At 41.4% G+C, this 22,181-nt stretch overlaps 1 protein-coding gene across 3 annotated transcripts in view; it reads right to left on the reverse strand.

The window, feature by feature from the left end:
- sptbn1.L (spectrin, beta, non-erythrocytic 1 L homeolog) overlaps positions 1–22,181 on the reverse strand; it is a 140,217-nt gene that overhangs the window by 20,530 nt on the left and 97,506 nt on the right. For all 3 annotated transcript variants that reach the window (XM_018262519.2, XM_041562446.1, XM_018262520.2), the window contains 13 exons: positions 20,905–21,207; positions 19,380–19,533; positions 16,457–17,327; positions 16,237–16,374; positions 14,212–14,968; positions 13,340–13,542; positions 12,739–12,829; positions 10,769–10,915; positions 9,665–9,928; positions 4,030–4,254; positions 2,881–2,970; positions 1,352–1,630; positions 623–753 (listed from right to left, as the gene is read on the reverse strand). In XM_018262519.2, the coding sequence (XP_018118008.1) occupies positions 623–753; positions 1,352–1,630; positions 2,881–2,970; positions 4,030–4,254; positions 9,665–9,928; positions 10,769–10,915; positions 12,739–12,829; positions 13,340–13,542; positions 14,212–14,968; positions 16,237–16,374; positions 16,457–17,327; positions 19,380–19,533; positions 20,905–21,207 (3,653 nt within the window). The remainder of the gene's footprint in view (positions 1–622; positions 754–1,351; positions 1,631–2,880; positions 2,971–4,029; positions 4,255–9,664; positions 9,929–10,768; positions 10,916–12,738; positions 12,830–13,339; positions 13,543–14,211; positions 14,969–16,236; positions 16,375–16,456; positions 17,328–19,379; positions 19,534–20,904; positions 21,208–22,181) is intronic.

Below are 22,181 nucleotides of genomic sequence, written 5' to 3' on the forward strand. Positions count from 1 at the left end.
CCTGATATAGCCATGCCGTTTATGGCATATCGGGAAAAGATCCGCTCGTTTATCGATGTCACCAAACGAGCGAATCTTTGAGTCTATGGCCAGCTTTAAGCCTTTTTTTTTTACCACAATCACTTCATTTCAGGGGCTCACAAGTAATTGGAGAATTGAGTCAAAGACTATTTCATGGGCAGGTGGGGCAAATCCTTGGTTATGTCATTATCAATGAAGCAGATAAAAGCCCTGGAGTTGATTTGAGGGGGGCACTTGTATGTGGAACAGACAACATGAGGACAAAGGAGCTCTCCATGCAGGTGAAACAAGTCGTCTTTAAGCTGCAAAAACAGAAAATACCCATCCGAGAAATTGCTCCAATATTAGGAGAGGCAAAATCTCCAGTTTGGTACATGGTGAGAAAGAAAGAAATCACTGGTGAACTCAGCAACGTAGGTGTCTGCCAAAAAGCATGTGAATTATCCAATGCAGGTGCAGTTTTTTGCATAAATCTCACACACAAACGTTGCATCACTTATTTTCTATCTACACATACACAATACACACATACACAATACACACACACACAAAATACACACACACACATACACAATACACACACACAGACGCTATGACAAACCTCTCTGGATGACCTTCTGCAACCAAAGCTCTGCTGGTTTTGGAGAGCTGGTGCACGGTCTCTGCATAATCCTCCACGGCTTGTTCCACAATCTGGTGCTTTTTCAGCATAGACACTGCGCTCTGCTCATCCTGGAGACAAAAATCACCACCGTTTTATGATGAGCAGAGTAAATGTGTTTTGAGTAAGAGAATATAAAAAAAACACGGCTTTTCCATTCAGGAAATAAATGCCTCACAGGCGGTGGGTTTGGACAAGTTGATAATGGAGCAGCGACAGCCCCACAGATACAGAACCACATGTTACAGATTATTGGACTGACCAACGAGTGTCTCAGCTGAACCCCTGGGAGAATAAAAGGGTGTGTGTGTGTCTGGGGCAGAGAGCAGCCTGGTTTGTCATTAAATAATGTGAATAAGTCTAAAGATTATACCCCCCTAACGCTGTCTCTATTAAACTTTAGGCATTTACAGGAAAATATTCACCATCAGATTCGCCATGTGGCCTAATGATGACAGGACAAATAAACTCATTTATACAGTATAACTTCCCCTTTAATAACAAGGGAAGCATCAGGGCATGACACTGGCCATACAAAAGCTTCTCAGAAATGTGTAGCAATTAATAGGCCTAATCTACAATGCAAAAACCTGTTGCTATTTCTCCCTTTTCAAAATGTTTCTTTTTAATCTCAATGTACAAATGTAAGAATGAAACAAGTGATGTCACCTTGGCCTTCTCCTCTGACATCATATACAGCTCTTGTTCACTCATCCAGGCTTCAGCCTCGGCTCCATCAAAGTAATACTGCTGTGCCCTGTGAGCCTCCTCCAGCCTCCGGTGACGCTTCTCTGTCTCTTCCATTAACTGGTGCCACAGAGCCTGCAAGTCTGACAGTCTTTGTGTGATTGCCTCTGTGTTCAGGCTGCCGTCTTCTAGGATATTCTTACTCCTCTCAAATATGTCGTCATTGCGGTGCTGGTGTCCCTGGATCTCCTTCTGAAGAGTCTGTATTTAATAAAGAACAAACAACCATTACATTTCTTTAACCCAAACACCCAATATACAATTGTACTGATAGAACAGAATACTCAGCTACAGCCTCATTTCTATTCATGGAGGTGGGTAGATATCATTTATGTAGAACTAACAGTCCCAGTGTGTGGATCCACTATATAATCTAAACTATTTAATCAGGTAGGAATTGGAATTTATCCCTCAGAAAAGAAAATCGGAATTTCTGCAATCTCATGTGTAAGGTCCTTGGGCAACCTTAAAGGGATACGGTCATGGGAAAACAAGTTGATCAGCTAATAGTGCTGCTCCAGCAGAATTCTGCACTGAAATCCATTTCTCAAAAGAGCAAACAGATATTTTTATATTTAATTTAATCTGACATGGGACTAGACCTATTGTCAGTTTCCCAGCTGCCCCCAGTCATGTGACTTGTGCTCGGTCTCTCTTTACTGCAAGTTGTGGTGATATAACTAGGGATGCACCGAATCCAGGATTCAGTTCGAACAGAATCCGAATCTTAATTTGCATATGTAAATTATGGGCGAGTAGGAAATCACGTGACTTTCCTTCACAAAAGAATAATTCTTTCCACTTTTTCCTTTTTTTTGCATATGCAAATTAAGATTTGGATTCGGTTCGGTATTCGGCCAAATCTTTCACCAAGGATACAGGGATTTGGCCGAATACCAATATATCTCACCCCCCCTATTACTGAAGGAAAACAACAATTGCTTCCCTTCCACAATAAACTCGGGGCGCTGTTTAAATTTGGGTGGGATGATCCCGTCATCCCCCCATTCCTTCATCCTTCACAAAATGCAATGGCTGCCATGTCGGAATTCATTTAAAATAAATAAATAAATGTGCACAAAGCTCAGACTATTACATCTTTGTGTGCACCGGGTCTCCAGTTTGGAATTTCAGCAGGTATTTGGTTACTAGGGTCAGATTTCCCTTAGCAACTAGGCAGTGGTTTGAATGAGAGACTGGCCTGTAAATAAGAGAGGCCTGAGGCAGAAGAGGAGGAAACATAATTAAAAAAAAAAGACCAATAGAAAAGTTGCTCAGAACAGGCCAATCTGCACACTCTGTACCTCTATCCACTTATTTCCAGTTAAACAGATCATGTGAAGCAAATTAAGGCGCTCTTTATTTAAATATTCTCTGCATGAGAATAATTCTCCGTAAATGGAGAGAAAAAGACATGAACGTGCCCCAAGGAAAGAGTTAATTGCACTGACCTGGTTTTTCTTTATCAGCAGCTGCACAGTCTGGAGGTTGTGCCCATGGTCTGTGGATGTGGCGAGGGGCATTCGCTCTTCAACCCAAAGCTACACGGACAGAGAACATACGTGTTATTAGTCATAGTAAGACAAAAACAATCTGCAATTTCATGTCTCAGTATAATGTTAATGGGATGGAAATGATCAATGCTTTATTATGGTCTAATTAAAGGCTTAATGATTTATCTAGAACATAATTAATAAAATGTATAAATAAAACCAAAGTTGCCAAATGAGCAGATCTTTTCCCCAATATACTCCCCTAAGGTGGGCAAAATTGGGCTAATGTGTCCCTACGGAAAGTCAAACCTGCCTGATTAACAATGTTTGATTTTTCAACCAGACATCAGGGCCCAATACACGGGCAGATGAGCTGCAGAATCAGTCGAAGGTCCGAATTGGCAGCTTAAAGGAGAACTAAAGCCTGAAAAATGAATGTGGCTACAAATGTCCTATTTTCTATAGTGAACTTATTGCACGAGGCTAAAGTTTGAGCTTGTCAATAGCAGCAATGATCCAGGACTTCAAACTTGTCACAGGGGGTCACCATCTTGGAAAGTGTCTGTGACACTCACATGCTCAGTGGGCTCTGATTGGCTGTTGAGAAGCTAAGCTTAGGGCTCGTCACTAATTATCCAGCAGAAAATGAGCTTCCCTGGCTGTAATATAAGCTGATGCTACAGGTTTGCTGATTATTCAATTCTGATGCTAATTGCACTGGTTTCTGTGCTGCCATGTAGTAATTATGTGTATTAATTACTAATCAGCCTTATATTGTGACATTTCTATTCTATGTGTACTGTATATTGTGAGTGGTCCCTAAGCTCAGTAAGTGACAGCAGCACAGAGCATGTGCAGTGAATCAACAGAAAAGAAGATGGGGAGCTACTGGGGCATCTTTGGAGACACAGATCTTTACTGCTAAAGGGCTGTGGTTGCCTTGGGCTGGTACACAAGCACAAAACATCATGTACAACATTTCTACCTACTTCTTTAGTTCTTAGGCTTTAGTTCTCCTTTAAATCAGTCAGTGTGTGGCCACCTTTATGGCTTTGTTCAGACTGAGAACTAAGAGAAAATTTGCTCCATCCCATTTAGTGCACTCACAATCTCGTCCTCCACGTCCCGGATGAACTGATGGATCTCCTTGGAAGCCAACAGGTACTTTTTCCTTTCATTCAGGGGTGCGAGCAGTTCCACAAATCTCACTTCCACAACCTGTCGCTGACCATCAACCTCATCCGTACTCTTCCCCTCCTGACTTAGCGCCTGGGCCTGACTCCGCAGCTCCTCCACCTCCTTCTTCCTCACATCCATCTGGTTCTCCAGCATCTGAGTGGGAGACACGTGGGCAAGTGAAATACATACGGGTGATATTTATCAACATAATTACACTGAAAAGCTGCAATGAGAAATACCAAGTGTTAAGAAAAGCCCGGCGTGAAGATGTTACGATGAGATTAAAATTTACTACTGTAAATTGGGACTACGGCTGAATGATTGATACATTTATATATTATGGATTCCAACAACTGCTCCTCTAAGGTGAAGGTAAGAACAAATGCAGAACATGTTGATACGTCCATGTAAATGTCAATTTTTATACAAGACTGTACTAGCAACAATATCCCTGAGCCATGGACTAGAGTCCTGTGCAGGTCCATTTTTTGGAACCCATACCAACCCGTACCCGCAACCCACATTCTTACACGATTGGACCCGCTACCTGACCCTCAAGTACCTTATCCGCAACCCGGACCCGCAACCTGCTGACCATCAAGAATCAGGAAGTGCTGTCATTGTAAGCTGGAAGTGACATCATCGGAAGTAGGCGTGATCAGAAAAAAAGGAGTAAAACAGGAAGTGCTGCCATTGTAAACCGGAACTGACAGTCAGAAATAGGTGTGATCAGAAAAAAAGGAGTAAAAATCGATATTGAGAAGACGCGCGGCCCGACCCGCAGAACCACTGACCCACACCTGGAACTTCTACCCACAACCTGCAGGGTTCCGCAGGTTTTTGCAGGTAACCCGCGGGTACCCGACCCGCTGCAGGACTCTACCATGGAGCTTACAGTCTGAATGAATGATTGCAAGCTGAAGGGCAATATATACAGGGACGGTTCTATATTTAGTAAGTCTTGTAATATTATCATGTCCGTAATGTGATTTCTGTAGCAGTTGACGGTGTATCACAGGTATTGTGTGTTTTCTCCTGCTCAGGAAGTGTCACCTTTGTGTAGAATTGTATCAAACTGTCACACTGATCCTTTGTGCCCTGAGCCCACTGGGCTCCATTAGTCCCTTTAGCCAATTGTCTGCGGCACAAGACTAAATATAAAACTGCTGAGAGAGAGAGAGAGAGAGAGAGAGAGCGAGAGAGAGCGAGAGAGAGAACAATGTCTATGGGAGGATTATTTGGGGAATTGTCAGTACAGTGACCTCTCAGTATCTTTTTATTTGCCCTTCACATTGACATTTCACAGATCAAATTCCGCAGAGAGATCTGGGGCCGTCAGACAATAAATGGACAAACAGCAGCTTTTTAGATGTAAAAGGGGGACAAGGAGTCGGAGACGTGTGGGACAATTGTGATGTTTGTTCTGTGTTTCACTCACGTTCTTTCTGCACCGATATGTCGGCTCATTTTACACCCCCGCAACCAACACTTCCAAACAAAAAGGATTTTCCAGCGTCTGTGATATTTCTGACTCTCATATACAGCTTTAATGGCTCTTTTGTATCATAGAAAAACATGTACAAAATAAATATCAATTTGCAGCTGCCTATATGGTGATTCCATGCAGATTTAAAGGGGAAGTAAAGTGTAAAATAGAATAAGGCTAGAAATGGTGTATTTTGTATACTAAACATAAACATGAACTTACTGCACCACAAGTCTAATCACACAAATGATTTACGCTTTCAGAGTTGGCCACAGGGGGTCACCATCTTGTAACTTTGTTATACATCTTTGCAAGACCAAAACTGTGCACATGCTCAGTGTGATCTGGGCTGCTTAGGGATCGTCATAAATGATCAAAACAGCACAAGTCAAATAATATCTGCCAGAAGCCGATACACAAGACTGATTAATAATCAGAATATACAGACTGCACTGGCTCCTGTGTTGTCATGTAATCTAATGTGGATTTTATAGTTTTTGTATTGTTAAATATAAACTTTCTCCAACTCTGCAGAACCAGCGGCTGCAGTAAAATAATCCTCCAAATAGAATCCCAGTTTATCTGTTTAAATCTGGCTCCATGATCTTTGTCCCTGCAGCTGGAGTTGGAAACAGTAAAGGGGATGTAAAGGCAAAAATAAAATCCAATACAAATCTCTACACAGTCGCCGACTGCTCTACAGGGAAACAAACAAAGCTGCTTGAGTTCTGCATGGCTGGGAAGTAAGGCGGGGGCTCCCCCTGCTGTACATAAGTATGATTGTTTCCCTGCAGAGCAGTTAGGGACCGTCTGACAATTCCTATCCACAGCAGTAAATGAAGGGAGAATTTCACTGCATACAGTCAGGTTTCTTATAAAAACAGTACACATTTTTGAATTAAAGTATATTGGAGATAGGTTTCTTTTTTGCCTTTACATGCCCTATAGCAGTGTACATTAAGCTGAAGAACAGTTGTAAGCCTGAGTCTGAAACAAATGGATAAGGGAGGGATAAAGTGCACTGGGCTCCTCCAAAGATTTATTTTTGCAGGGGGGCCCATTGCACTCTACTTGCACCTCTGCTCCAGTGACGTTTTTTTCCCAGTGAGCTGGTGGTCCTTTTAGGAGAAAAGTTAAATCCATAGTGGAGTGTATTTTATTCTCCTGCATTTGCCAATGGACCACTGAGTCTGGCACAATGGTGGCTAACATATTTAAACCTCAGTGAATCAGCCCTGCCTTGTCCTTTAAAGAAATGTGTTAATATATTTGCTGAGATTTGTTTTGTAAGGTCACATTTATAGAGAAAAATAAAATGGTGGATCGCAGAAATCTCTGCCAATTTTGCACATAAAAGGTGGATAAAACTGGAGTCGCTAGTTTATGAGACTGCACTGGGCAAGGTGCATATGGGCCACTAATATAGAATTTAATCTAAATCAAGCAATCTAAGATGGATTCAGACCAAAACTGGGCCCTCCTGCTGCTTATGGTGGGTGGGGTTGCCACCTTCTAAAAAAATCTTCACCGGCAGGGAGGATTGTGACGCTAAAGGGGTGGGGCCGTGACGCCCTATTGGCTGGCCGGGTTGTGACGTCAAAGGGGCGGAGCCAAACACACGCATTTGGCAAGAAGCCCAGGGAAAAAAAGTGAGTTTTGAGCAGGCTGGGGGCAGGCCACAGGCTTTTTTTAGGTGTATTACAAATTTACCGGCAGCTACATTGCCCGTAAATTTGTAATACCGGCCCCCGGCCGGCTTGGCAACACTAATGGTGGGTCATCATTACTCCTACTTAAAGGACCAGTAGCAGCAAAAACAGTTTTTTAAAAAATTTGTTAGTATGCTACGAAAAAAGACACCCACACATATTATAGGTTAAAATAGCTGAGTTTTTATTAAGAAATAACTTACTGAAACTCCGCTTGCGCTCCTCTTCAGACAAGGTGATAGGCGATCCATTGTGCGGCGCTCGATTTCTCCTCCCTACTTTCCTTATAGGAGACAGCCAAGGAGGAGAAATTGAGCGCCGCACGATGGAGTCGCCCTGTAGCCGTTTCTGAAGAGGAGCACAAGCGGAGTGTCTGTAAGTTTTTTCTTGATAAAGACTGTTTGCTGTTACTAGTCCTTTAAGTTAATTCTGCTACAATAGGCAACAATAATTAAAGTGCATCGTTTATGGCAAACCAGTTCTTTTGAGTTGTGAGTCCCAAACTTGGAATGAAATGTCTCTGTTCTCTCTCTGCATTTACCCTTTTCATTCTCTTCCCCCCTTTCTTATCCATTCTCTTAAAATAGAAAATAATGGCCCTCACAAGACAGGACGGCTGATACAGAGAAGCGCTTCAGATATTCGGCTCCGTTGCACAGCTAATTTCTTGGAATGAGAATAATAGATGGAAAAATACTTGAAGCATTACACAGAAAGAGTTGAAAGATAGAAGAGAATAATGGAGCTGCTGTCTGGTGCTCTGTGGGCTCCTGTCCCAGATGATCATGTAGTTAAAAGAGTCAGTTTGATATTAGCAGAGGTAATTATGTTGTGATTATATTGGGCATGAGAGGGGTCACTGGATGGCTGCCTCACTCTCTGCCAGGGAACAAGAACTGACGCTCTGAGGACACAAAACACGTGAGCCTAAAATGAATGGTGATTATATTCATTGATTACAAAGCATATATATATATATATATATATATATATATATATATATATATATATATATATATATATATATATATATATATATATATATATATATATATATATATATATATATATATATATATATATATATATATATATATATATATATATATATATACATACAGTTTATACTAGGGATGCACCGAATCCAGGATTCGGTTTGGGATTCTGCCTTTTCCAGCAGGATTCGGATGAATCCTTCTGCGGGGCTGAACAAAATCCGAATTAGCATATGCAAATTAGGGGCGGAAAATCGCATGACTTTTTGTCAAAAAACAAAGAAGTAAAAAATGTTTCCCCTTCCCACCCCTAATTTGCATATGCTAACTAGGATTCGGATCAGTATTCGGCCGAATCTTTCAGGAAGGATTCAGGGGTTTGGCTGAATCCAAAATAGTGGATTCGGTGCATCCCTTATATATACATATAGACATAAAACATAAAAACTGACACAGCACTCAAGATTATAAATGCAAAAAGTTGTAATGTATTAGAAAAAAATCATACCACAGCCCATAGTGCCACATTTCCGGGGATGTGGTATGATTCTTGTAATTTAATACATTACATCTTTTTGCATTCATAATGTTTTGTTTTTTTTTGTCTATAGTATTCGTTACCTTGGCATTGGCATCTTTTTTTGGCTACTTGCACCAAATTAGGAGGGTTGTGCAGCAATACCTTTATTATATATATATAGTGAATAAAGTACCCCCTCTTGTAAAATATAAGGATATTATTAGTTACCGAGGAGTTTCATGACCATATAAAAACACGAGGCCGAAGGCCGAGTGTTTTTATACAGGTCATGGAACTCCGAGGTAACTTCTAATATCCTCATATTTTACAACTGGGGGTACTTTATTTATTATAATACACAAATTTTAGTAAGTCATGTGACAGAAATGACATCACTACTCACTGTTTATAACTGATGACATCACTACTCACCGTTTATAAGGATATAATTTACAGGATATTCATGGCTTTTGTGTATTATATATATATATATATATATATATATATATATATATATATATATATATATATATATATATATATATATATATATATATATATATATATATAAAAATAATACACAAGAGCCATGAATATCCTGTAAATTATATCCTTATAAACGGTGAGTTCTGATGTCATTTCTGTCACATGACTCACTAAAACGTGTGTATTATAATAAATAAAGTACCCCCAGTTGCAAAATATGAGTTCCATGACCTGTATAAAAACACTCAGCCTTCGGCCTCGTACTTTTATATGGTCATGAAACTCCTCGGTATCTTATAATATCCTTATATTTTACAAGAGGGGGTACTTTATTCACTATATGTGTGTGTATTGGTCTGTACTGTACCTGTTGTTTCTTCAGAAGAATGTTGACGCTGGTCAGATCTTTCCCATAATCATCCGACTGGATCTGACTCTCCAGGCCGTGCAGCCACTTATCCAGATCGGCGCAGCTCTGGGTAAAAAGCTCCGCTTTGTTGGCATCAAAAAGACGCTGTGCTTTGGTCTGTGTGGTGGTTTCAAGCTCTTCCCACATTTCATGCAAAGAGCTCATCTTCTCTCTTACAACAGCTTCTGTTTCTGGTTTCTCTGCAATGAGCTGGTTCCCCTCCTAAGGAAGAGCAAAACAGTTATTTCCTAGAAGGAGCAAAATAATCTGATTAAAGGAGAACTAAACCCTAATAATGAAAGTGGCTAAAAATGTCCTATTTTCTATAGTGAACTTATTGCACGAGGCTAAAGTTTGAGCTTGTCAATAGCAGCAATGATCCAGGACTTCAAACTTGTCACAGGGGGTCACCATCTTGGAAAGTGTCTGTGACACTCACATGCTCAGTGGGCTCTGATTGGCTGTTGAGAAGCTAAGCTTAGGGCTCGTCACTAATTATCCAGCAGAAAATGAGCTTCCCTGGCTGTAATATAAGCTGATGCTACAGGTTTGCTGATTAATCAATTCTGATGCTAATTGCACTGGTTTCTGTGCTGCCATGTAGTAATTATGTGTATTAATTACTAATCAGCCTTATATTGTGACATTTCTATTCTATGTGTACTGTATATTGTGAGTGGCTCCCTAAGCTCAGTAAGTGACAGCAGCACAGAGCATGTGAATCAGTGAATCAGCAGAAAAGAAGATGGGGAGCTACTGGGGCATCTTTGGAGACACAGATCTTTACTGCTAAAGGGCGGGGGTTGCCTTGGGCTGGTACAGAAGCACAAAACCCAAATGTACAACATTTCTAGCTACTTTAGTTCTACTTTAAAACTTTTTCCTTTATTAGCAGCAGTCTCTCTCATTACAACTCATTAGCATTCAGGACAATATTGAGCGTTCTGCTGCCCTCTGAGCTGGAAATCGCATGGACAGCAAAGTGCTCACAATCATCCCATGTGCCATTGCTTAGAAATAAATGCACCTTAAATTGGGTATTAAAGATTCCACATTATTTACCTTTTCTATTTTGTCCAACCACTCCTTATTGGATGCCAGTTCGGCCATGAAAGCCTGATGTTTCAGCCACTTACTGTGCAGGTTTCGGGCCTCGTCGTAAGACATATCGCGAGCTGTGAGCATCTTCTCATTAATCCACAAAGACAGCTACGAGATAGGGCCGATGAAATGAAATCAGTCACAAAATACACCGCTTATCAATATTAATGTAACTGAGATAAAGTCACAGGCAGAAACATGTGGAAACCATTAGTACATGGTCTGTGCATAATGCAAATCATATGGAAAGTCTGTGGGAAAGATGCCGCTGGAATCCCATGAAAACACATCAGAGAATTTACTGGGGCCTATAAATTAGAGCATTGCTTCTTTAACTGATGCTTTGGTTTCAAACATCTGGAAAGGGAAATGAATTAAAGTGGTGACCAGGAGAAAACCAGCAGCCACGGTGCGGTCAGCACATCAGTAGCACATATACGGTATACACACACACACACATATATACACACACATAAATATACACACACACATATATACACACACATAAATATACACACACATATATACACACACACACACACACACACATATATATATATATATATATATACACACACATAAATATACACACACACACACATATATACACACACATAAATATACACACACACACACATATATATATATATATATATACACACACATAAATATACACAGAGAGAGAGAGAGAAACATATACATATACAGAGAGAGAGAGAGAGAGAGAGCAAATAAATCCGCACTCATAGGTCTTGTGAAGAAATAAATGGGTTAATGTTTCGGCTCTTAGACTCGAGCCATCATCAGGAAGGACAGCTCGGGTCTAAGAGCCGAAATGTTAAATAAACCCATTTATTTCTTCACAAAAGACCTATGAGTGCGGATTTCTTTGCTCTATAGATTTTGATATATGTTCCAGCACCTAGGTATTAGTTTGTTTATATATATATATATATATATATATACACACACACAGAGCACATATACACACACATATACACAGAGGAACAGAAGTACCTGCAAGTGAAGCTGTACATTCATTTTAACGCATGTACAAGAGCCTTTTTTCTAGAATCCATGGGACCCTAGAGATGCTCACTTAGGAGAGCTCACAGAATTTAGAGCGCTATACAAAAATCTGTTTTAATATAATTCTGACCAGGCGGGCGGAACTTCTTGAGTTAAAATACTTGCCAATTTACCTTTGAAGGGGAGAAAAAAAAACCACAGAAGCCGCCTGCTCCCAAACTCAGTAAAATTCCAGCTTTGAAATGATCTCTGGAAGTTTTGGAACTCCCTGGCATTCCAGGTTTTGACAGTTCCAGATACAGGGATGCCAAATAACAGATCCCAAACCAGTATTTTACATTGTGCATTACAAACGGCCAAATTAACAGGGGACATATGAAAAGCTTGAGGTTGTTCACCTTTCCATTAACTCCTTTCAAATGTTCTTCAGTTTATAAAGTTTCTCTATTTACCTTTCTCTCTTTTTCACCTTGTAATTTAAACTCAGAAACAAAGAGTTCTTGTTTGCTACTGTAATGCTAAATAACCAGCCAGCAATCTACTTTCATGACTTTCTCTGTAGCAATTACAGTCCAAGGGCAGGTTAAAATGACTTCTCTGATCCCCTTGCTGGAGGGAGGTGGCCAGACATAGAGAACTATTTATGTTTTATATTGTACACATTGCACAAAAAAGCAGCACTTGATCAGTGAGTGAGAAAAGATGGAGAGTTATTGTAATATTACAGTGTAACAGACTTAAATAGGTGCAAATAGAGAACCTTGTGCTCTAGGCAATGCCTCTGGCTAAATCATGTATTAGACCTCTTATTATGATGCACAGTCCTTCTTTAGTTGTGATAAACTTATAACCAAAAGTATATGGATTCCCATGTTTAGCAAATCTGCAGATATTTCACTTACCTCTTGGCAGTCCTGGTGGAACTTCTGCATCTCTCTGTTGTCTTTCAGGCGCATTAATAGATCATTCGCCGCTGCACGATTCTTCTTGTGCCTTTAAAGAAATTACAGAAAGCTTATTATATATTTCACGGGTTTTGCATAGATTAGCTCAAGCAATGTTTAACTCTATTATAAAAGAAACAATAGCAGAGAAATCGATATTGGTTTCTTCTCAGTTTGAGAAACCGTCAGTATCTGTGTAAGATAAAAAAATGTCTGTTTGTGTGTATATATATGTTATTAGGGCACACAGGCAGATTCGGGGAGATTGGTCGCCAGGCAACCAATCTCCTCTTCTTCGTGGCGACTAATCTCCCTGAACTGCCTTCCCGCCGGCTAAAATGTAAATCGACGGTGGGATGGCACTCGGTGCAATTTGTTTTCCGAAGTTGCCCGACGAGGAAACTTTGGGCGACCTAGGAAAACAAATCTAATTGAATGCGTTCATGCCAAAAAGCATCTTATTTTTTCCCTTATTATCATTTAAGGTTTAATCTGCACAGAATGAATGTCAAGTGTAAACAGAAAGCTAAACCCTGATACATTTCTCTTAGTAATGTACCTGCTGTCTATTGAATCCACCTTCTCTTCAATCTTATCAGAATTGATGTTTTCATCATGGACCAGCCTTCTTCCAGTGTCCACCACTGCGTTGATCTTCTCCTCGCTTGCATCCATAGTAGTCATGAAGTCTTCCTGCTTCTTTATAGCCGCCTCTGCAGCTTCCAAGTTGTTGGGCATTTCTGTATGTGCCAAGACATATTCCTGCAATGGCAATAAACAAAATGGATCAGGAATACGACGGAGATCTTTTGTTTCTGAACTACCAGTATTAGCTATACAGCTGCCCAACTACAACTACTGCACCTTCTGATGAAGAACAGCAACCATAAGAAATACACCAAAGGCTTTGGTAAGGTCACATGACCAGTTGTTCACCCATCTACCACATTTCTGTAGATTTAGTGAGGTGCAGCCTACAATAGTGCCAGAAAAGCTCTCCTGGGGTAGGACATCAGTGCTAATGTGGTGAGCTTCCTGCTCCAATGCAGTGTTTCCCAAACTGTGGGACTGGGCCTCCTAGGGAGCATCAGAGTTTTTCTGGGGGAGATCTGATGGACATATTTGGAAAGACTGCCTTTTTCTGTCATAGATTCCTCTGGAAAGAAGGCCATATTGAAGGTCATGTAGATCAAGCTTTTGAGTGAACACTTCTTCGATGTCCTAAATATTCTTAGAACTATGGCTGAAAGGCTAATACGCCAATGTTTTGATAGGTCTATGACCTGGTTATGGGTTTGAACCGAATAATTCCAAATACCACTGCTATAACGGAACATGGCAAATGTGTCATCCACTTGGAAAGTACACAAATCTTAATACAATGATCATTTAGGGACCTCAGCTGCTTAACAAGGGGTATCACCTGCTTACCTGGTTATTGAGAAAAGCTTCAGCTTGCTTTGTATCTCTTAGGAAAAGCTGATAAGCGTGAGACTGAGACAGGAGGTTCTGTCTGTTTTCCCACATCTTGTGAAGCTCATTCCATCCGGTATCAAGAGCCTGGAGGCGTTGGCGCAGGAACATGTACTGTGCATCTGTTTGTCCCTGTGTCACCAGCTCACCCATATCCCTCATCTTCTGATAGTCTTCCTCATAGTTGTTGATTTCATTCTTGATGTTTTCATGCTGAGTAAGAAGCTTTTCGGCCTCCGTTAGCGTGTTTGGCATGTCCTCTGATGCAATAGCCGTCTGGGTCCTGGAAAGCCAAGACTGGAAGTCATCTAAGTCACGCAAGAACTGCTGCAGCTTGCTGGCTTCTCCAAGAGACTCTTCCCGATTCTTCAGTGTTGTTTTCATTTCTTCCCACACGTTGTTAATTTCAGCAAGTCTGTCCAGGATAGCCTGAGCTTGGTCGGGATGCTCAGCTTCCAGTTTTTCTGCCTCTTTTTGAAGATCAGTCAGTTTTGCCTCAATGGCGGCCAGATCCCGTTCCATGCCAGTTAATTTCCTCTGCAGAGCCATAACTCCGGCCAGGTCATTACCAAGCTCTTGTGTGGACTCAATGACTTTGGTCTTTTCTCTAATCCAGGACTTTGTCTCATTGCACTCAAGGTGATAGTTCTGAATGCTGAGTGCAGAACTGAGTGCATCCTTTGTTCTGTCAACGAGCTCCCTAAACTGGCTCCACCTGGTAGAAGTAAAGGTTCAGGATATGAGAAACGTATTGAGAAAGAAGTAACATTTTGCATTGTTTTTTAAAGGTAGATTTTTATTTGTTTATTATCAAAACAAACAAAATGACATTAATAACAAAAAGAAACAAAAGTTAGACAAAACAATATACTCAAAGCAATAATCAAAAAGGAATATGTAGTTCCTAGGTCACATGTACAGATAAGCAAATGACCTAACTCTGTTTGTACTTCTTATTTTGTAGAGTATCAAGTCACCTGCTTGTTTTTTTGTATTGGGAAATGCAAATGGGGTGTTTCGCATTGGGAGTAGCCGTGCCCTATTTTAAGTAGTTTTGAATTATGGTGGTCCCACACTCCAGTGTGTAGCAGTGTTCCTCTCAACAGAGTAGTGGCACCATCCAAGCCACCAACCTTCCAAGATCATCATAAAATCCACTCTGGAGAACCACAGTGCAATCAGTGTTGCTTTATTTTATCACAACATATTTCGGATAGACATATCCTTTATGCATTCAAGCACCTGATGAAGGATATGTCTATCTGAAACATTCAGTATTATAATAGAAAGCAGGACAAATCCAAGGCAGTAGCTATGACTGCAAAGTGCTTTTATTGGGGTATAAAAGCACTTTGCAGTCATAGCTACTGCCTTGTATTTGTCCTGCTTTCTATTATAATACTGACTGTATCAATTTGGGTGTGGACACAGGACACCTTGCAGGAGAATCCACCTACATGTACTAAAGGTGAGCTACAGCCTATTTATAATTGATCTCTGAAACATGTTGTGATAAAATAAAGCAGCACTGATTGCACTGTGGTTCTCCAGAGTGAATTTTATGCAGTGCCCTATTTTAAATAACAATTCTGTATTTAATCTGGTCTTTCCATTTTCTTGCTGCCTAGCTCAACATGATCACACCAGGGGCCCCAGACCTTATCAAATCTGATGTGAGATCCCCTGTTTTCATATGTTAATTTGTACAACGCAATCACATTGTTGATTAGTTGTTTCCAGGCTTTCAGCATCAGAGGTGTAGAGCCCATCCAATGCATAGCTACCGTTTTTTTTCGTGTAGAAAAGTAATAGTCTAAATAATAGTCTATAGTGTTTTTAGCGGGATTATGTCATCTAAAAAGCCCAGTAGGAATGTTGCTGGTGCGACCACTTTGGGAAAGGCCAAGTTATTTGAGAAGTAATCTCTAACTTTGGTCCAGAATCAGTAGAATTGTGTCAGTTTGTAGACTTTGTCACACTCACCTTGTGTTGAGTTTATCCTGCTGCGCTTTGATTTCCTTCTCACTTGGGTGACCACTGTGGACAAGCTGACGGGCAATTTGGTTCACCACAGCCACCCGAGAAGCTTGGTTGTTCATTTCCGGCTCAAAACTTTCAAATCTAAAAGTAAAATCATAAATAAATATTTGTTGGTTGTTTGTTTTTTCCACCAAAGTCAAAGAATACCGGAAAGAAGGGATACCTGTGTTGAATAACTTCAAGATCTTCTAGTTTTTCAGGGATTTGTATGTTGTTCAGCCATTGCTCCTTCTCGACGATCCAGAGCTCGCAGGCATCAGCTTCACTTAACATTTTGTAGAGCGCAAGGGCATCTTGCAGAGCCTGTTTGCGAAGCTTTGCTAGTTCAGCCAATTCCTTATATCTCTCTTCTATGCCAGACAATCTGTTCTGCACATCTGTAGAATTAAATCGCTCCTCGGGGAGGGCAGCAGCTTGCTCATGAAGAGCATCAATAGTTGGTCGGTAACTTGCAATTTCTTCAGCAACGTCCTTGTGCTTTTTAACCAAGGACTGGGTAGAATACTCATCGTGCCCCACATCACTACTAGATACAATCTTCAGGATGTCTAACATCCATGCATCAATGTAATCAGCATCTGCCTGGAACTGATAGAAACTGGATGTGTCTTCCAGAAGCTTCTTTCTAATTGCAGACAACTGTTCCAGATTCGCCCACTGCTCCTGAATATCCTGGATTCTCTCTCGTATTTTCTCAGAACCAAAATGGTCTTCAGCAATCATCTCCTCTCCCTCTTTAATTGTTTGAAGAAGGTGTCCACTTCGGCCGCTCATCTCATCCTCAAAAGCTTTGTGTTTGCTAAACAGACGGATAACACTTGTCAAATCCTTTCCATAGTCGTCAGAGGACAGAATCTGCTCCTTCTCACGAATCCATCCCTCTTCTTCTGCCATTTCCCAGAAAAACTTCCAGAGGCGCCTAGATTCCTCTAGACGAGCCCGTCTCTCTGCAGCTAGCTGACACAACTCCTGGTAGCAGAACTCCATGTGGGACACACGATCCCGAATAACTTGAGGGTCGCATGGTTTATAACCTACAAGAAAAGAAACCAAATGTGAATTTAATCACAGTGCCACTGAATGGACATTTTTACATGTGTTTCAATGAGCAGTCATCAATATGAATACAGATTTCACTGCATACTGGCCGTCTTTAGACTTATCATTCTATTGCAATATGCCAGAAAAAGATGTGGCTTTTATGCTCAAATAAAATGACAGTGTCTAAAGCTGTTTACTCAGGTATGGAAAAGCATTGTAAAGAATAAAAATGGCGGTCTAGCTTGTACTCTTGTGGCCAGGGCTGGATTTACATAGCAGGTGCCCCTAGGTCCACTGACGTTCGTCACCCCTTTGTTTGTGCAGCTTTTCATCATTGGGACCGGAGCAATGGGGCAGTTTAAAAAATGGTTGTATCTCCTGCGCATCCCCAGTGTTTTTGAACCAATGTGGGTGAGGTTGGGCAGCATGCCACCCTAGGCCCGGGCTTTGGTGGACTTTCCACAAATCCGGGTCTGGTTCTGGCTAACTTATTGGCAAACTGCCTTGGTGGAGATGTAGTTTTCTTTCCTTAGGTTCTTTCCTTAGGATCATTAATGAGTCCAACTAGTGATGTTCGGGCCGACCTGATACCCACGTGACCCATGGGTCGGACAGGTTTGTGCCGAGCTCACACTCGTCAAACGCTGGCTTTCGACTTCCGGGTTCTTCTTTTATAGATGCTGTGCGGGAACCCGGAAGTCAGGCTTGGTTGGAGGGAGGGAGGGCGGGTGCGGGTCAGGAAATCCTGACCCGCAAATCACTAAATCCAACCCTTTGTGTGCAGGATAGCTTGTGTTTTCTTAGAGTCCCTAGATATGGGTTTCATAAGTTCTCATCACAGTAAAGAGTATGGCAGTCACAATCCTCACATAAGCACAAATATGAAAATAATGAAGTGCCCTGTAGAGAATAGCTTGTGGCAGTGACAGGCAGGCCTGCTAATGTACAGAGGGGATGAATTTCGGCACAGAAACATGAAAGAATGCATTTAACCTGCCAAAAACAATAATGCCTGTGCACCAATAGGCCAATGGCGTCTCAGTCAATACACAGTGATGTTGGGGTGGAAGGAAGCGGAGTTGTGTTTGTAAATATGTAACCGTCTCGTGTGCTGTGGTCCTGAGTGTAAAATCGATGTAACGAGCATGTTATCTTTAGTTTACATGATAATGATCGATACACAATTCATTGCGTGGGGAGCTAAATAGAGACAACTGTGTTTTCTATAGGATATATATTTAATTTAATAAAGATAAACTCTTCCTCCCATTGCTTGCATCACTATAAAGAGGAAATAATGGAATAAACATAAATACTTTGAGGATAAACTACATGAGCCGAACGGGCGGAAAAGCCTTTAGTGGGATTAGTTAAGTACGTGGGTATTACGAGCACAAACATTTGCTGAAATCCATACTATCGATGGCAAAGAGCAAGCGCAACAATAAAAGCATCATCTCCAATCATCTTATTTCCCAAACACAAATGTATGGAACTGAGCGAAGGGACAAACGTGATTCAAATTATTTGACATCGCTACGAGGAACAACATTTGTAACTTAAAGAATGTACCAGTGCATTATACTCATTTAGATATAGAAGAATTGTGCTAAAAAAGTAGTGTTTCAGGCTGATTTATTGAATATTTCAATAGCTCACTGTACTCTAGGACAGGAACCAATCAGCAGCTAGCAGGACCTGATAGGGAACCGAAGCCTGTCTGTGCTTGTGTGACTGCAGGGCTGTGATTGGCTGTCCCCCTCCTACTGTGCTTCTGGCAGGGACACGCCCACCCCTCATTTGAAACAGGGACCAGAGAACATCTATAGGGAGCTCCAATAAAGGGGCTATTTTTAAATATAATATTAATTTTTAGCAACACCATATATTACTCATAATTGCCTACAAAATTTGTTTTTTTTAATTTATCTTATATATCTCCTTTAATGGACTGCAGTCAAGGGATTTACAGGCCAGTTTGAAGCCTGTGAGAAGCAGACAGTTGATAACAGGTTAAATGTTAATTCCTACGTTTCCACTCATACCTTCTCCTCCAGCGGCAAATCTCTGAGCAGAAGCATTGACGGCTCTGACCCGATCTGCTTGAATGGCAATGTCAGCCTCCACCAAGGCATGTTTCTGCAACAGGTCCTCCACCCCCAGCAAATGCTTCCCGTAATCTTGAGACAATAAAAGCACCTGAAACATGGATGCAACGAATCAGAGTGGATCACAAGTACGAAACACAAGTCATTGGGGCAAATTCACTAAGGGGCGAAGTGGCCAGAAAATCCCATCCGCGGGGACATCGCCAATTCACTACTGGCATAGACGGCAATTCGCTATTGAACAAGACCGTCGTTAGCGCTCGCTCACACTCTATCACCAGGCGAGTTTTCCCTCTGGCTACCGGTCGTTACTCCGCAAATTCAGCAAAGTGCGAATTTTACTGAACGTTTCCTCTTTGCCAGAGTTTAATTCGCCACCAAAGTTACATCTTCCTCAATCTTATGTCAGTGACTGATAAAATAAAGCTAAATCCTCCTCAATCTTATGTCAGTGACATCATATCCTGTATGCCGGAAATTCATTAAAGTTGTAAAAAATGCTGGCGACTTTTCTTTTTTTTAAAGTGTCTTCAAAAGTCCAAACCATTAAAGATTAATTTGAGGGGCATGTGACATTTGTTTAAGGGTGGGCTCATGTCTAGGGCATTAGAGGATCTCTTCTGTCTTCATTATGGCTCATTGGTTTGAAAAAGTGGCCACTTCAATCATTTGCACCAACATTACTATTAAAGACGTCCATAAGACTTTTAGGTACCCGCCCAATTCAAATTGACCTAAGCGTAAGAGTGCTAGGCAGAAACGAACGGCAGTGAAAATTCGCCCAGCCAATGTAACGCTAGGGAAAATTCGCCATTGTTCGGCTGCGGAGCAGCAACTTCACATTTTAGTGACTAAGGGGCCCATACACCAAGCTCGGGTGAATGAATAGAGGGAAAAAAGCTCGAATTTCGAGTAGTTTTTTGGGCTCCCCGACTATCGAATTTGGCATAAATTCGACCGAGTAGAATGATTCGAATAGATCGAGCGCAAAAACGATGCGACTATTCGCCCATTCGATAGTCGAAGTACTGTCTCTTTTAAAAATACTTCAACTGCCTACTTCGCCACCTAAAACCTACCGAATTGCTTTAAAAGCCTATGGGAAAGTCCCATAGGCTTGTTTTCCAAGTTTTTTATCGAATAAAAAGGCATTTGATCGAATGAAAATCCTTTGAGCGAATATTCGATCGTGCGCCTATTCACCGGGCGTATATTCGCCCATTCGACTATTCAGCAGCACGTAAATTGCCCCAAATGCCTATTCGTTTCTATTCCCCAGTTGAATTCGAGGGATTTAACCCCTCAAAATCCGACCCTTGATACATCTGCCCCTTAGTGTAGTGGTAACGAATTTGCGGCTGGTGAAGTGACGCAGAGAGTGGCAAAGCGGTCGCTGGTGAAAATTCTCTCTTTAGTGAATTTGCCTGATCCGGAGGAGACAGCAGCACTGACAATTCCTTACCTTCATTTCGTCCATCCAGTCCATTATGTAGAGCATTTCCTGGAAAACCTTTTGGAGGCCGAGGTTCATTTCAAGACGTTGTCGTCGAGCCTTGAGAAGCTCCAGCAGATACTCCCACAGGCGAATGACATTATCCTTTCTGGCGGTGATTCGCTTGATATCATGGTAGTTTTCCGCTTCCAGTTCCCTAGCGACTGCCACCACAGCCAACACACGCTCCTCATAGGCTGCAATGTCCGTTTCAATGGCCTCGTGCTTCTTTGTAGCGGCTTCCACAGCGGGGAGGTCGAAACCAAAATTATCCTGCAAAACAACAAAATGGAACTTATTAAAAGGAATTTCTAGGTGGGTGAGAGCAATTCACAAGTAACACACTGAACAGTGACGACAAAACCAAGTTCTGCTGTTTAACCAAGAGGGATACAAGGAAACAAAACTGCAAAAGACTAAGGGGCAGATTTATCAAGGGTCGATTTTCAAATTTGAATTTCGAATTTTCACGTTTTTTATATAGCCAAATCTGTTGAATTCGACTAGGGAATGGTCTTATAAATTATGGAAATTAGCTTCGGTCTGGGTCTCACAATCTACTTTCGTAGGATGAGGTCGTTGTGTTAGGGAACCAAATTGGGAAGTAAATGTTTGGCGTAGCTGGAGATACCGGAATAGTTGTATATTGGGCTGATTTAAGCAGGTTCTTAGTTGGGCCAGGGTGGGAAAGGTGCCTTCCACTAGCAGGTCGCTCAAATGGTGGACTCCCACTTTGGGCCAGTAGTGAAAATTAGGCATTTGCATAAAATTGTTAATATTTGAATTTCGCCAGAGTGGTGCTTTTGGAGAAGGTTGGGGGTTTGAATTCAGTGTCGGACTGGAACACCAGGGGCCCACCCAAATACCTTAGAACAGGGGCCCACCAAAAAACCTTAGACCAGGGGCCCACTCTCTGTACTATATTCTTCCTCACTCAACCTCCAGTCTCCTAGTCTCTTGTTTACATACTATAATCTATTATTCCATCTATTTAGCCTCTTTGTTGTCATAGAATGGCCATGAAATAAGCCAACATTGAGCAGCATGAGGGCTCACTGACACCTGGGCCAGTCCGACACGGTTTGAAGTGGATACTGTTTTAGTAGCAAGCGCCTATATTTTCTGTGGAAGCGACAGCACGGGTGGCAGTTCAGGGGTGTCTCTAGCTTTCCTATAAGGCACGTTCCTCAGCGCTTCTAGGGATCCCGCCATAGTGACATGCAATGCCGTAAGTGGAAAACAATTCA

This window comes from Xenopus laevis, chromosome 5L, assembly GCF_017654675.1.
Source record: "Xenopus laevis strain J_2021 chromosome 5L, Xenopus_laevis_v10.1, whole genome shotgun sequence".
NCBI classification, from domain to species: Eukaryota; Metazoa; Chordata; class Amphibia; order Anura; family Pipidae; genus Xenopus; species Xenopus laevis.